At 42.6% G+C, this 16,956-nt stretch overlaps 1 protein-coding gene across 6 annotated transcripts in view; it reads right to left on the reverse strand.

Annotated features, from left to right (window-relative positions):
* Positions 1 to 532: 532 nt before the first annotated feature.
* Positions 533 to 16,956, reverse strand: part of cacna1ia (calcium voltage-gated channel subunit alpha1 Ia) — a 111,694-nt gene continuing 95,270 nt past the window's right edge. For 4 of the 6 annotated variants that reach the window (XM_067615631.1, XM_067615632.1, XM_067615633.1 and 1 more), the window contains 7 exons: positions 16,599 to 16,720; positions 14,587 to 15,030; positions 10,710 to 10,859; positions 6,507 to 6,644; positions 3,736 to 3,952; positions 2,711 to 2,946; positions 533 to 2,371 (listed from right to left, as the gene is read on the reverse strand). In XM_067615631.1, coding sequence (XP_067471732.1) covers positions 1,646 to 2,371; positions 2,711 to 2,946; positions 3,736 to 3,952; positions 6,507 to 6,644; positions 10,710 to 10,859; positions 14,587 to 15,030; positions 16,599 to 16,720 — 2,033 coding nt within the window. In that variant the 3' untranslated portion in view covers positions 533 to 1,645. The remainder of the gene's footprint in view (positions 2,372 to 2,710; positions 2,947 to 3,735; positions 3,953 to 6,506; positions 6,645 to 10,709; positions 10,860 to 14,586; positions 15,031 to 16,598; positions 16,721 to 16,956) is intronic. The other 2 variants (XM_067615630.1, XM_067615634.1) reach the window with 2 other exon arrangements.

Here is a 16,956-nt window from a genome sequence, read left to right on the forward strand (position 1 = left end):
AAAATCCAAGAGGAACCAGTGTTCCCAAAGAGAAATGTGCTGGAGGGAACAATCACTTCAGCGCACAAAGTTTGTTTGAAATTTTTTGCTTTGTTGTTTTATACACTGTCCACACCTTAAAAAATGTTATAAAACTGGAAGCCACTGGCAGACAAAAAGTCCTAGACAACAAGTCAAAGAGATTGTATGGGTTTAAATGAAATAGGAACAAAGTAACGGCAACACTTGCACGTGCCTATTCTCTTTTCTACAAAAATAGTGGAATAGAAATCACATGGTTATCACCCGACATTGACATCTTGATACACTCTGTATATAGATAAAAATCTTGGTTAAATGCAATTCCATCATGCAGTCGAGGTCCCTCGCAAACCTTTGTGGTTTTGTCCGTTCATCTCAAATCCTTGGTGAGAGGAAGTGGTGTCAAAAAGGAGTGTGCTTGAAGTCTCGCTTTGTTATGTAGCTGTGAACCATTTTTTTTTTGGTGCACACAAGGCTGCCACAAACGTGCATCATTGTTTCTTCAGATGGTGGGGGGGGGGGGGGTGGGTTTGTAAAGTCCATCCGACCTAGCTCTCTTTCATACTCATTTTTCTTCAAGTTTGAGTGAGTGAGAGATGCTGGAGATAGAGAGAAAAATAAACCAATTTCACGAATCACTCCATGCAAGGTTATACCTCTGCAATCCGTCAATTTCTTTTCATTTTCCGCCGCCACTCAAGACCGAGTTGACAGAGGCACAAAGCTTTGATCAGTCAATACTTATCTCCTCTCTCGAAAATACAGAGGTATGGTGAAGTGATGAGAATGATTTAATTCATGCCTTGGATACCTGAGGCAGTGCTCTCACACACAAACACACACTACGAGCACACACTCTTGAACTCTCCTCCACCTCGCATTTTACTCTGATCTCAGCAGAAGGTCCTGCGCCAGAGTGAGTAGGACCTGTTGTTTCCGTCTGCCAGAACAGATGGACATTATATCCGCTTTCTGCTTTCCCAGCCAAACAAATGACCTGACTTCTCCTTCTCCAGCCTTCCTTCCGCCTTGATATATTCTGCCATCTCTGGGCCTCCTCCCACTTACTTGTTGCACTGCCTCACAGACATACACAAATCAAAACGGTTTCGGTTGGCATGGATAGCTATTTCAGTTTGGACACTTCTATTTTTGCATTTTTCAACCTCGCCGACATGGAGAAAAGGAAACAACAGTAGAGCAACAACAAGACTTGTGTCTGTGAGTTTAAGCTCTTTTGTCTCTGCTCCTAACTTAACTCTGATATGAGAGGGCCTCCTGGTCTCCCAATGTGAGAAGAGCCTTCCATGGCCTCCTCTATAGGTACAACCCCCAAGAGGTGTGTAAGGGCCTATCTTCAGCCCTTGGGCCTTAACTCTGCTGGCTACTGTACATCCTCACCAGGAGACCATAACCAAGACCACTCCCCCAGGTAGCACAAAATAGGAAATGGGCTTGTCACAAATGTATAGAGAGGGGTTGACGGGGCAAGATGAGGGTTTGGAATACAGGACATCATGTGTCATCAAGCCTCTCTCTCATTGATGGGAGCAGAGAGAGTGCAAGGGACAGCAATGGGTTTAGATCCAAGGAATGGAGACACAAAGTAAGAGTTAGGTAGGTTTCATCTGTTTTTCCGACAAGGCCCCACTGTTGTTTGGCTTGAGCTCTTCCCTTTGAACCCGTGCTCTCCATCACCTATGTCCCCTCTTCCATCTCCTCTTCTTGTCTCAGCTAATACCCCTGTCCAGGGGTTGGCCAAGAAACCTTGGGGGTCCATAAGCTCCAGGCCCAGAATCTCCCTGCGGCCCTCCCTTCCCCGGGATGACAGCAGCATCCCCCCTTGGTCCAGGCTGCCTGTGCTATTGCACTTCTTCACTGCTCCTCCGGGATACACCAGGGAGCTGGGCGACAGCAGTGATGTCAGCGACAAGCTGCTCAGTGTCTCTGACAAGTGTTCACTGTTGCCCGCTTGGCTGGAGCCACAACCACCAATTGATGATCCAATGCCGATGCCCAGATCCTCATCTGAAGGGTCAATTGAGTCATCACGGGTGTAGCCTGGGCTGGTGCTACCTCGCCCGCTGCTCTGGCTCCGCTGGTGACCCCTAGTGGCCTGGAGGGTTAAAGCCGATGAGGGGCTCGGCCTCGGTCTCAGGGTCTGGATTGGGGAAGAGATGGTGGTGCTGTCTTCCGGCAGCGGGAGTGGGCACACAAGTGGTAAGGGAGCTGTTGGCAACTCCAAGTTCTGTGGTGGAGAAACGCTGAAGCTCAATCCTTCTTCCAGGGTGGTCTGGAGGCTGCCTTCAGAGCTGCCCGTAGCAAGGGATGAGTCACTGTGGGATGGGTACTGATGACACATGGAAAGGAGAAAGAACTCTCATCACATGAATCCAACCCTCATTAGAAATGTAACATTTAAGATCATGTAATATCTGTTGTTTTGATTGCACTGACACACCACTTCCATTTTTTATTGCGTCTTAAATGCTGGTTACAAACCAGCTTCATAATATTAAGATCATATATCATCATCTCTTGTCAGCGACCAATCCACAGGCAATTTCTCATCTAGATGAGCACAAAAATGAAATGTCCTCTCCTGCATCATCGTTAATATCAATCTAATGACTCAATAAAACCTCAATTATCTTTTTGTTGTGCCCACTTCTAGTATCATCTAACCTACCTTTGTACAGAGCATCTTGCTATGGGCTCCCGGCGAGCGGAGCGAAGCCCAGGAGGCTGGGGAGGTCAGCCTGAGGCCCCTTGATAACCTCAGGCTCCTACTGCGGGGAGGTGCTGGGATGGCTGTTCCTGCAGGGTGGAAGAAGTCTGCAGGCAGATGGAAGAGAGGAGAGATGCCACTGGCACCTCCTTCTCCTTCTCTGTTTCTTTCCTTGTTGCTGCAGCTGGAAACGCCACCTTGAGGACGGAATACACTCATGGGAATACACCATTTCTATCAATCCATGTACTGTTTACACTTCTCTAGTGAATATCTTTTGCTTGAGGGGGATCTTTTTTCCATCTGAGTGATGTACAGTATGTTGATCCAGCTATACTGGAGGGGTATATTTATATATCTCTTTATATTTATCTTTAGCAATAACAACAGATAAATAGGCTATTATGGCAGCAGGCCAAGCACAAGACTTGTTGGTGGATGTCATGAGTGAATCCCAAACCCAGTCTACACAGAGACATTATACATTATTCAGGTAAGTGTGTGGATTTTTTTTTTATTTTAAAAAATGGGAAAGGTTTAATATATTCATTAAATAAATGAATTATGTGCTTAAAATAGCCTTAACCTCTTATTTTTGCAAAGGGGCACAATTAAGTTTAGGATTAGCATTGTACATTGTAAAGTCATAATTCCATGCTGAGACGAAGGCTGATAGAAAGTAAGGGCAGAAAGATGCAGCAGGATTTACTGTGTCATTCCGTAAATCCTGTTTTAGTGAACATAATATACAGTATTTTTCTACAATATTTATGTTGGAAAGTTCTTACTCTTGTTTAATAAAACCATACCTTATCTTGTCCATGAACCACTTGATTTGGCATAAAATGTGAACCACAAGCCACTGCGAAAAATCCAATTAGAGTTGAACTTGTTTGCTGGTATAAGCATACATTTGAATCTATACTTCAGTCATACAATCCTTTGATAATCCTCCTGCTAGTGCAGCAGATACACTTTTTACTCACCAGGGCTGCACTGAGGTGAGCACATATTTTGTTGGTTTGTTTGCATCTCCATCTCCTGTAGTGCTGTCTCCCTCTCAACACCATTGCTGAGGGCCCTGCACAGCTGGCCGAACCCCTGCACCTGGCTCTGCACTACGGTCTGAGTCTGGTGGATTCCTACACGACCTCCTCCACCTGCAGCTTCCTCGGAGCTGTGGGAGTCGCTGCTGCACCTTCCCTGGAAGAGAAAAGATGATCTGAGATTGAAGAGAAAGTCTTTTCCAATAAATCCCCAGGATATATTAATCAAGTGTGTGGATTTTTCCAAAACTTAATTCAAAAAAGGGAAAAGGGAAAGGTTGAATATATTAAATAAATAGATGAATTATGTGCTGAAAATAGCTTAAAATTTAGCCTTAACCTCTTATTTCTTCTGCAAAGGGACACAATTAAGTTTATATTAGCATTGTATATTGTAAAGTGATAATTCCAGGTTGAGACCAAGGTTGATAGAAAGTGAGTACAGAAAAAAGCAGCCCTGCAGGCATCCTGCAGATATTAAACATGGCCTCTGACTCACATCATTCCTCAGGCTTTTCATTTCAGTGCTAGTGAAGGTGTGAGGACTGATTATGAGCCCGAAAGAGCCTGTTATTGTCATGTTAATGTTATGTATCGTAACAATAAATGTTTGGTTATAAATTTGGGAGTGTGCGTGATGGCTGCAACAGCTGGAAGCAGATTAAGGCAGGAGTTCAGCTTTGTAAGCTCCTACCTTGTACATTTTAATTACCATCATGTAGGGACTGCAGAATCATTTGTGCATGCTCGCGCACACTTGTGTGTGAGTGTGGGTACGCTTTTGTGCTTTCATTAGTGTATTGTCCCACTGAGTCATTCAGTCCTAGCCCCTGAACAGCCCCCATTCAAATAGCCAGCCACCCACACCCATACAAACCTCAAACAGCCTTGGCACACATGCTAAATGCCACTCTCACTCACACGCATACACAGACACAGACACACACCAAACAATGCTTGACAAATAAAATCCCTAACCTTAGATCCTTTCTCACCTTCCGTCTTCCCCTCTTTCTCTTTCTTTTTCCCATCCTCTAATGAGCAGTGGTTCACAGCCATGCTTGGTGATTGCAGGCTTATCTGGCTATCCAGAACCAAGGAGCATTACCCCATTACAGAGGAGGATATCTAGGAAGCATGGACGATAAGGGATGGAGATAGAGGGGCTAGAGGGAGGTGCAGAGAAGGTGTGCAATTACCAGAGGACTAACAGTGAGAAAGGAGAACCGCGAAAGATAAAGTCGAAAGGGGAAGAGGAGATTCAGGAGAGGGAGGCATGAGAGCCACACGGGATAGCAACTAGGGGGAGCCTGGTGGAGAGATTTATTCATGAGAAGGTCTGTGGTAGACTGAGACTGTGGATACTTCAAATACGAGATAGTTACTGCTGACACACAGAAAGAAAGAGATAAAGGCGTCTTTAGAACCTAAAGTTTATATCTGTATATCATAAGAGAGCCTATAGCATAGTATACCCATGAAAAAGATTTTATAATGATCTTTTGTTTTTTGTTTCCTGGAATGATTATAAAAAACCATCAGTGAGCCTCTGCCATTGTTTGTGTTTACCCTCTTGGGGAAGCAGGACAAACTGCCGGCACACTGTGTATGTCAAGTACAAAGTAGTGGCCAAACTAGAAGTTAATCACTTTGAATCTGTGGTGCTGTTGTGGTCACTGCATCATTTTCTTTCTCTAAAGCTGTTTTTTTGACAGGTAATTTATAATGGCATGGAGCAGGAGCTGCTCTGGTTTATAATTCTGTGTAAAGATGATAAGCAGGTAAAGCAGGTCCTCATTCCTCATCTCTCGGTCACACACACACACGCATACACATAAGCACTCAGAGTGCGACACTCAGTGTTAGTAGGTTTTCTGTTATAATTATTCACTGATGATCATTTTATTAGGATGTTTTCTGTGAGACCACTGCCACCCCTAGAGCCATGCTGGTGGCATAGCTCTAGGGGTGGCAGTCAACCACTTTGGTCCAGACAACTATCTGATGGATTACTATGAAAAATCGTGCATGATTCACTGACTTTTACTCTCACATCACCATGAGGTTTTGTGGTTCAGAATAAAATATATTGATAAATATGAGATGGATTGCCATGAAATTTGCAACAGATATTCAATGTCCCCAGAGGATACAAGGTAAACTTTACAGCTTACTACTGATCTTCTAGCTTTTATTCTAGTGCCACTAGGTTTGGTGCAGAAATTCATGGTTTGGTGATGTATTCTAATGACTTTGGTAATTCCTTGACTTTTTCTCTAGCGCCACCATGAGGTTAACTTTAGTTTAATGAAATATCTCGACGACTATCGGATGGATTGCTATGAAATTTGGTACAAGTGTTCATGGTACCCAAAGTATGAACTGTAATATCTTGCATGATTTTCTGACTTTTCATCAAGCACCATCATCTGGTCAAAATACTTTAGTAAACTACTTCACACCTGCTAAACATTTACATGGTAGCATTATCATTGTGAGCATGTTAGTATTTACCTCAACTATAGCGTCACAGTGAAAATGTCAAGATTTTAATTTCAATAGACTGTCTTTCATTTTAGTTATCTTTGGGATGAGGAATACAGTATGTATGCACCTTTGTTCTCTTTTTCAAGGCCTTCAAGATTTTTTTTTTCTTTTTTTCAGAAGTGTAAATCTTAATTTCCCCTTCCCACCTCACTCTGCACACCAACCTTGCCCTCTCGTGCCAGCAGCTGGTAGGCAGTATGTTCGTCCAGGCTGAGGTCATCTGGCAGGGCAGGGGATGAGGACTTGTCTGAGAGTTGCTCTGACTTCAGCGATGCCTGCTCAATCTCTGCCATCCTGATCTGCTGCAAGGAATTTACCTCAGTTATTCATGTCTCAGAAAGAAAGGGAATAGGAACAGCAACTGTTTTAAACTTCCTGGAATGCAGATAAATTAGTAGAGCATGATCTCACCGGTGCTGCATGATTTATTCTATGGTTCACAACAAAATCTTGGTGTACATAGATATTTATAAAGGATCAGCAACAAGATGATGCGCATGGTTTCTTTGTTTATACAGTATCTCTTATCCAATATGAGCCACACAAAATAGGTAAAACCCCCACAAAGCTTCGATATGCTTCACCAGATGTTGACAATTCAAAGCAGCCATAATGCCGAGGCACCTGTCTGTAAAGAGATTTCAAGATGTAATGACCTTGCTTTGTCATCATCAAAATACTCCAAATCAACAGAGTGAGGCCTGTTAGCGATATATTAACATGTAACCATTGATGAGAAAGACAAATAGGTTCAAAGAGAGAGATTCATGACTGATATGCAGCAGTAAATTAGCGTTGCCGAGGCCCTCAAGGAGAGAGAGAGAGAGAGAGAGAGAGAGAAAGGTGGGATGAAGCGAGGAAAGGAAGCAATGCAGAAGCACAGCAAGGGAACTCATTAATTTAAAGGAACACTTTTTCAGTCTTATCTCCATATATCGGCAGTAACTAATGCTACTGTGTAACAATAGCATATCTGCAGACTGTGTCTCAGAGGTGGGTTGTATATAGCTTCAAAAAGGCCCCTGCAATTCATCGTTCGGTACATTTATCGGCATGTAATGGAAACTACAGCCTTCCTCTTCCTCTATTCTTGGCTATGGGACAATGAAAAAGGCACAATGGAATACAGCCACACAGTTGCTTCCAAGGTAACTGCAGAGATATCGAAGGTTTCACTAACAAAAGAGGGGACTAGAAGCAATTCAAAGTGTCCACCACAGCCTGAGATCGCTGAGGCAAGGCATCGCTTTATTCAGCGCCGCTGGGAAGCAATGAGTGTGACTGAGCAAGAAAATAAGCATGACTAATATCTCATGGCCACATTGCATGACTCATGGTATGCAATATCATTTATGCTAAACACAGGATGTTAACAATCCAAGTGCACCAGTAGTCATTTGGGCAGTCAGATGATAATTTTCCACAACACACACAAGTGCAAAGACAGGTTCAGCTCCTGCTCCTCCTTCATGCTGTCTGCCACAGTAACTGAAGTGAGACATGTTCAAATCCCACACATAGGTACTTTAACTGACTTGTTAAATATTTTTGCATGTTAATGTTTGTGTCAGTTGCATCCAAGAAGCAATTTTTTCTTGCCCATTAAATGTGCAAGCACAGTATGCAGCATCTACTGTACACAGCTCAGCAACTGTATAATTCTGCTACTTAATTCTCCTCTCAGACCTCTTGGAAGTATTTATTTGTTGGAGTATGCTGATGTATTACTACGCATCAGAGTCCATTCACATCATCACTGGTAGAGCTTTGCCCTGCGTAGCTTGCAGAACTATGCTTTCAAAGAAGCTTCCAAAACTCGCTTCCCATGATGGTGCCTTTCCAAAAATAGTGTCAGGAGAAATAATGTTGTGGAACGTACATATACCCTCGAGGAGTGCCTGTTTATGCTAGCAACTGAATGAATGGCAAAGGCCTTCACTGCTCCATTGAACTGTTCCCTGCAGACTCAACTGGAGTCAGTTTCAAGCTGTGGATGATCCCAACTCCTTATTAGGCAGATGAATATTCCCGCTGTCAGACACACTGCACCCAGGTGTCCCGCTGCTCCTTTGTGTCCCCTTTAACACAATAACATTGTACATAACTCTCAGCAATGACAGACTGTCTGAAAATGACACACACACACACACACACACACACACACAAACACACACACACACAGTATACAGGTCTAATGGTTAAAGAACATGGGAAATTGAAGGAGGTCAGATCAGATACAATAAATCAGACATAGATAGAGGAATAGTTAGAAGACTGGAGGGACAGAGGGAAAGAGGGAGCATGTAAAAGAGGGAGGAAAGATTGATGGTTTGACAGCATCTGCAGACAGGCAGAAAGCAGGACTGACAGGTGAGGAGGTGTAGAGCCCAGTTATTGCTTCTTCTGAGCTGACCCGCTGCACTTTGTCACTGTGATGAACAACACTGGCACAGGACAGTATGTTTGTGAGTGTGTGTTTTAAAGGTATACTATGCAGGATTTTCCTAAACAAAACAAAACAAAAAAAAAAACAATGTATAGACTCATACAAAAATAATCCCTCTCAATCATCACTTAAGACCCACTAGAAGTGTGTGGCGGAGTATGTATCTACAGAGACTCTGCCCTCTGCCTGTATTTTCTTATTTTTGTATTATTTTGCTGTGTTTGGGATGTTTCTGGGCGTCAAACTTTAGGTAGCGGGTGTGTAGCCCCCAGCCAATAACAGCACGCAGAGGGTGAGGTCGGGACTCATGGCGTAGTGACCAGGTTACATCACTGTCTCCGTCTCTCTCCTCTGCTCCGCTCTGCTCTGTCTCTGTGTCATGGATGTATAAAGAGCTGCAGGTCTGTGTGTCTGCTTGACTGAGGGCGGGACTGAGCGACACACACGCAGAGCAGAGAGGCCACAGCGGACAGGATGAAGCTCTGCATTCACACAAAATCCAGCAATGCGGCACCTTCCCGTAGGGTTGTGTGGAGATGTTGTTGTGTTTATTTGCGCTTTAAACCAATCAGAAGATAACGTTTTATTTATCTGATTCACAGCTTTGTTCTTGCCAGCGCTGCTCGCTCTCTTCATTCAGTCTCTAGCTCGCTCGACCATTGCTTCTCTTTCTCTGCTCTCAGCTCACTCTGGTTGAGCCGGGGAGGAGGGACTGACTCTGAATGCTGTGTGTTTACAAACACCAACCGACAAATCCTGCATAGTATACCTTTAAGCAGGATTTCTTGTGTACAAAATACCTCCAAATACAAGCACAAGTAAAGGAGAGTGTTGGTGCGTGCATGCATGCATATCAGGAGTAGCTGCATGTGTGTCTGCATGCAACGGGCCTCATTAATCCACATTTCTGCACATATGGAAAGTTGATATTATTTTGTGCTGCTACTGGGTTTAATTATGGGCTGAAATTCCCTATTAAACCGTAACATGGTAGCACATACAGTAGTTGACGTGCTTTATAAAGCAATGACACTTTCCATTCACTCTACTTTGTGTGATGAATGAAGCCCTCTGTGTGTGTATATCCCTGAGCGTACGTGCAAATGCATGTTCCTGTTGCAAATCTTCATGCATGCAATCTGGTCCCAAACATAATGGTTGAGAGTGTGTGCGTGCCTTTGTGCTGAATGTGTGTGTCCTGCAAATGAGTGTGTGTGTGTGTGTGTTTGTGTGTGAGTTTTACTATTTACTGTTTTCTGCAAAGTAATAACTGACTAGCGGTCACTCACTTATTTAAAAATGTAAAAAATGTATTGCAGTACTACAAAGCTGACGAAAAATGTGTATAAACACATACATGATTCATGGGCAGAGCCATTGGTAAGAGGCACTGACCACAGCAAATAAACTATGAATTTTTTAAATGCATTATGGATACTCTGCAATTAGTTTACATTTCAGTCTGGCTGTCGTATGGTTGACTGAACGTGCTGCTCTCTCTGACTCACTGAACGCAGCTGTCAACACAGAGAGCTACAGCAACAGTGATCAAGGAGGACCGCAGATTCACCTGTGGCTCTCTTCAAGAGAAAGTAAAATATTTTTCCAAAAAATCACAAGATTTGTTGCCAGGCAATTTATTTTTAAAATAATATTGCTGATAGAAGTGGCCAAATCTAAGGTACACGGTCACTAAATTGATCAATACTAGTGAAATACTCTGTGTGATTAATAGGAGGGGAGATTCTAGGGTGTTTGATATGTATGTTTAACCAAAAATGGATGCTTGTGGTTCTCTTTCTTTTGTAAATTTAAACCACAAGGATGAATTTAATATCTGGGATTACTAAAGGTCCCTCACTGTGTGTGTGTGTGTGTGAGTGTGTACTGCATGTGTGCTCATGTGTGTTCAGGGTGGTACCTCTTGTGGGTGGCCCTTGCAGTCTTTGCAGATAGGTGGAGGAGAGGAGTAGTGGTGGAAGACAGAACCGGAGAGGTTGTCGATCATCAGCATCTCCCCCTCTAACGTATCCTTGATCAGGAGAGAGACGCTGTCCAACCACTGGCTCTCCTGGAACACATACACACACATACACACACGGACACATACACACGGGACGCAGGCCGGCAGACCAGTATTGCACGCAGGCGCAAACATGTGCACATGCCGACATGCGAGGACAAAGAACACGCAGGGAAATGCATACATCATCGTAAGGGTTATAAAAATGCCCGTGTGGACACGCAGGTAGGCTTTAACACTTTATGGACTTACACACAAATGCGCGCACTCACACACATTTATATTTCACATTATGTAAGCCTTCTAAAATTCTAAAAAAATTTTTTAAAAAGCATCTTCAGCACTTTCTCTGTGTCAGAGATCAAGAACACATAAACCAGAACAAATCCCCCTCTCAAACTTTGTTGTCTTTCAGACCTAAACACTCTTCTTTTTCAGAAAAAGGGTCCTCAATAACATGACTCCAAACTCTCATTAGCCAAGTCACACATAATTTTACTATCAAAGCCTTGAGCACTGAGAGCGGTGCAATTACATTTGATATATCTGCTCAATTAGGCTGTTCAATACCTTGTTGAAACAATTTAAGATTTAAGCGTTTGCTTTGTGATCTGGGTATTATTAGGTTTAAAGCAATTTAGACTAAATCAGTCCAGGGTCTTTTTGCAACTTAAATGATCCCTCCTTGCTTGAATCTCATCTGCCAGATTGGTTTTTCCCAGAAACTAATCTGGCAGAAAAAGGAAATTACTGACAGAAAAAGGAAACTACTTTAAAAACAATTTCTGTGTTTCTTGGCAGGGCACTGTATTTCACAATGAATTGAATGTATTGTGCCTGTAGCACATTCATAACAGCCAAAATAACTGTATTACATCAGCAGATGTATCCCAAAAGATACTGTGAAACAAGGTCACTCCTCTTCAATCCCCACACAAGTCTATTTCCATAACACATTTCTACAACACCGCTTATAGGTCTATACTTAGATGTGTTATGCAAACACACATTTCTGACTCATACTGTTATATTACAATCAATCGTGGCTCATGTTTTGAAAATGAGGGAGTTACGAATTCAAAAGACAGGTTACTGTACTCCCGGCACTATGAATATACCCAAATCATACTGCTTTATGAAACATGGAAGTTTGTTGCAGTGCCACATTTTGGCACAAAGACAAACTGGCAGCACGGCTGACTCTTCCATATCCAGCTCTTTTAATACATGCATGTATAAAAAAAAAAAACACACACACACTCTTTCTCTCTTTTCTCTCCCACACACTCTCACAGACAGTCCCAAGATAGTCAATTCTGTGTAGGTGGAGAGCTTGATATAAAAAATAATGTTTGATTGACTGTGGTGGCCTATGCGCTGGCCTCCATTAATAACTGTATTAGTGGACAACAATAGGGCCCGTCTTCAGGGAATGGAAGTTGAGAGAGAGAGGAGAGAGCTAAAATTAATTACTGCCTCTATCTGACTGTCACTGGCTCAGCTATTATCTCTCCTCTCTTTTTCCCTTACTCTCTCTCCCGCTGTGTGTGTGTGTCCACTTCCTACAGAGTCTCCTTTAGAGCCTGTGCAATATATTACTGTTTCACCATACAGTCAAAAACGACGAGCGTAATATGGCAAATAATATAGTAGCTACAATCTTTCTTTAATTAAGTAGATCATCAAATCTCATCCAGTCTATTAACAATAATTGAGTATATATATATAAATATTATGGCCATTAATATTATGGCAATTTGCACCGCAGCATAAAATGTCACAATATTTAGGTGTGTACATTTCCTCATTTGAGCCTTTTGCCCACACACACACACTCAAACTCTGGCTATAAATTGCATCCGTCTGCCAGATCCCTTATTGCATCACTTGAGAGACAGAGAATGAGAGGAAGATCAAGATAGAGAGAGCGAAAGAGAGAGGGGGAGGATGCTGCCAGTGTGTTCTCCCTGGTCTGCGTTAAGTTCCTCTGTCAGCCAACACTGAGCTAAAAATGGCTCTATGTGGCCAAGTTTAGCTCCGCAAAGGTGAAACTCCTTACGGCAGCCGATGAGTCATCTTTATGTGTATTTCCGCGTCGATATCTCAGACTTTTATTAACAATTTCATAATGAAAGCTTGTGTCTACTGCTGTCAGGCTTGTGAGTAAAAAACGAGAGACCATCTACTCACACACACAGATGTAGGCTGTGAAATTATCATTTCAGAAATGTAACCTGCGCACGTCCGTCTGCATACTTGTGTAGTCTCATGTGAGTTACTGAAAGGATAATAAAATTTAAATGAAAAAAAGCTTAATTGAGAAAGAGATTAAACTGCGCATCTCTCCTCCCTGACAACATCAGTTGCTATGACTACAGTGTAGGATAAAAACATAGTTCCAAAAGGTAAAATGAAACTATATATGGCCTAACCCTGACTTTCACCTGCCTAATATCACTTTAGTAGTTTAGTTTCATTTTGTAAAGTGCCTTTAATTCCATCCCAATGTGTTTTCCTTCAAATTAAACAGTTTCTTAACACAATTCCTCTTTCTCTCTTTCCTTTTTATCTGTCTGTTCTTTTTCTACCCTCTATTCCTCTAAATTTTTAACCATCCTTGCCTTCCCTTCCCTCTCACAAAAACTGCAAAAGAAAAGGAAGTTCAAACGGATTTCACAAAGAGATTGGTAAAATGACTGAGCGTAATCATGCATTATGGCTGCCAGTCAATTTCACACACACAAAAAAAGAAATAAAGCAATGACTCTCTACTCTCTTCCATGTCAGCACCATTCAAATACTATGCAGAAAATCACTGCCATATTGTTTACCTCTTTTGTATTCTTCCAGCTTGTGCATCAAATATGTAATTTTCTCTGCAGGAACTAATGCAGTGATACTGTGTTAAGAGAAGCAAACTCACAGGCAGCCAGAAACACAGAAAAGAATACTTAGAATACTTAAGTAGGGATGTCTCTATTCTGTTTTGTTTTTTTTACCCCATATCCCGATCATTATTATTTAGCATTTTCTCATACTGGAATTTAGATTTTCCCACTTAATACAGCTGCAGTGTGCCATGAAACCTAATGTAGGTCTGCATAAAAAATATTAAAGCAACCATTGAAGCAAAAAGATATGTTTGACAGCTGAATTGCTCTGCATCACGCTTCCCATTATTTCATACCATGTTGTATAGCGCCCTGTAGTGTTTTGAATAATGTCCTTTGAGAGAGGAGCGTCACTGTGGACACTGCCGGAAGGTTTTGATAGGATTGTGAACAAAATACTTAAGTTCAAATGCGGTTTCCAACCGACAGCATGCGCCAGGAAATTGAAGCCGAAATACAAGCAAAGCAAACATGTATTTATTTATCTATTCATTCATTATTTATCGAATCACTCGCTGGCACACGCTGTCGTTTTATTAACAGAAACTGCTGCTGTTGATGTCGCTCTGTGGTTTACTCGTCCATTAAGCGCTGCATTAGACAATGGTTCCAATGTTTTAAAGAAAAACAATTCATATATAACTTTCTATAGGATCAGAAAAGGATCTGAATGAAGATGTTTGAATATAATGATAAAGCATCCTGATCAGCCCCAATCTGCAGATTGTCTCGAGACATCCGTACTTAAAAGCAGACAAACACGAACGCACACACACGCACCTACCCACACACACTCGCCCATAAACACACATAATTGGCCTTTCACTCTATCAGCAAACAAACATGCGAATACACACCGCACACACAGAAATATACACACTCACTTGTGCTGGTGAGTACAGAGTCTGGGAATTGTACGCTCCAGGGTGCGCGGTGGCTTCTGCGTGTCGCATCCTCCTCACTCTTTCTCCCCTCTCTCCTCTTACGCCTCCTCTTTCCTTTCCCCCCGCTGCGCATCCGGGTCCCGATGCAGCTGCCACTAGTCCTTTCTCACCCCCCCCACCCCCACAGCTGGGGGCGCCCATGCAACAGAGGGTGCCCTGGGCCAGCTCCAGCTCAATTTCTGCATCCATCTCCGCCTCCTCTGCGGCCTCCTTGTTGGAGTCGTCCAGGTGCTTCATCAGCACGGCCACCACCACGTTGATGAGCACGAACTGGGCGGTGAGCACGAAGGAGACAAAGTACATGGGCGAGATAAACTGAAGGCTTGGATTGCAGGCGTAGTCCACATCTGTGCCATGGTCTGGTGGGCACTCCCGCAATGTGTCCTGGTGTTATGAAGGCAGAAGACGAGGACAGAGGTAGGGACAGGGGTGGTGAGGAAGAGAGGAGGTGGGGTCAGTTGAAGAGAAAGAACAGATGAGATAATAGTTTTTGTATGAATCTTCATGAAGATACAGGAATAATAATAATCTTCATATAGTTGTGAAGTTTGTAACATTCAGTTTTTGAGTGAGAGTCAGTCAGGGAGGTAATTTATGAGGCTGTGGTTTCATCTTGTTTTTGCACTGAATTGCAAATTATTGTGAGAAACATAAGGCCCACATAATTGTTCAACATTTTACTTTGCTTAAACATCGATAGAAAAACCCATAATTTCACTTAATTTAATAGTGGCAAATATGCAGAGCAGAAGACAGAATATCAACCAACAATGCTGTGAGCACAGCCACACCGCCGCTGTATTAAAAAACATATTTGCATAAACAATTATTAAGAACATTTTAGTTGATAATAAATCTTGCTCATGTTAACAAGACTCTTTGTATTCTTGACATCTTGTATAATCATCACACACTTAATTGTTTTTGCTTCTATGCGAAACAACAAGAGGCTTTTTTCTTCTTCTTCTAGAACATTATTCTAGTGGTTTTCCACTCTGGTTAACATGATTACAGTGGAGTTGAGTCAGAGCAGAACCAAAGTGACAAGTATTTTCTGGAGGAAGTACACATATCTCACCCAGGCTGTGACCACACATAACAATTTTAGCCCTCTAAGCTGAAGCTGGTCGTTTCTGTCTAATCTGGCATGACATTTACACACTGTGCTCCTTCACACAACATCTCCCATTTCTGCTGCCACTCCCTCTCCATCTTATTTCTTAATACATTTGTGTTCTTTTCTCTTCCAAATCTCTATTTTCTCACCCCTCGTCTTATTACAGTTTGCTGGTTCGTCCTTTTATCCCCACTGTTCCTCTCCCTCATTATTTCCTCTCTTCCCTATCGCCACCGCATGACTAATAACCACTCTGCCTTGCTTCTTACTTAAACCAATGCAGATCTACCTCCTTTCATAGCCCAGGTAGTAATTTTACAGCTGCAATGACAGAGATTTACACTGAGAGGTAGCATCTGTGGACCGCTGGCTTACTTCATGGACCACCACTGTCCGCACTGCCTGCATCCAGTGTGTGTTTAATGGCCCACGCCCAACACGCTCCAGCGTAATCTCTATTCCCCTTGCAGCCTAGGTGTGCGGAGGAGTGGTGATAGCTGTATGTGGTAGTAGATGTGTGTTCAGGGAGAATTGGTGTTGTGTGTGTGTGTGTGTGCAATGAAGCACAGTCACTCCCCTGACCATCAGTGAGGAAATCTGTACCCCCGCTGCTGAGCAAGCACATTTCCTGAGTGAGTATCATTAGAGTGGAAGATAGGATGGATGAAAGAAATAGAGGAAGAGTTTATCTCTCTAAGACCACCTTTTTCTAAAGGCAAAGGCTATGTACACTGTGTGTTAGCAAATTAAAATGGGGTTGAAACCCTCTATATACATTACATCTGGCACAGTAGATCTCCTATTGAAGCAATGAGTATCCTGTAGATGAATGTACCTTCATAATGCCATTCCAGTTGTCGCCCGTGGAGACTTGAAACAACGTAAGGAAGGCCATGCCAAAGTTCTCAAAAGTAGCGTGACGACTCATACCCTCACATGGGTAGTCTTCATTGCATACTGAGGATGAAAGTAAGTTGGGTGAATGGGGGGAGAGAGGAAGGCGCGGGTCCCGGATGAGGAAAGAGGTAAAAAGATCACGAGAAAGAAGAAAAATGAGAAAGGATGCAGGGATAACGAAAGAAGAAGAGAAAATAAATATTGATGTAAAAGAGAGAGAAAGCATTAACATGTTACTTACTTATTCAGCACTCAGCACTTGTCAAGACATTGCTCTCAAATACAGCAGCAAGCAT

Source organism: Thunnus thynnus, chromosome 17, assembly GCF_963924715.1.
Source record: "Thunnus thynnus chromosome 17, fThuThy2.1, whole genome shotgun sequence".
Classification (NCBI taxonomy): Eukaryota; Metazoa; Chordata; class Actinopteri; order Scombriformes; family Scombridae; genus Thunnus; species Thunnus thynnus.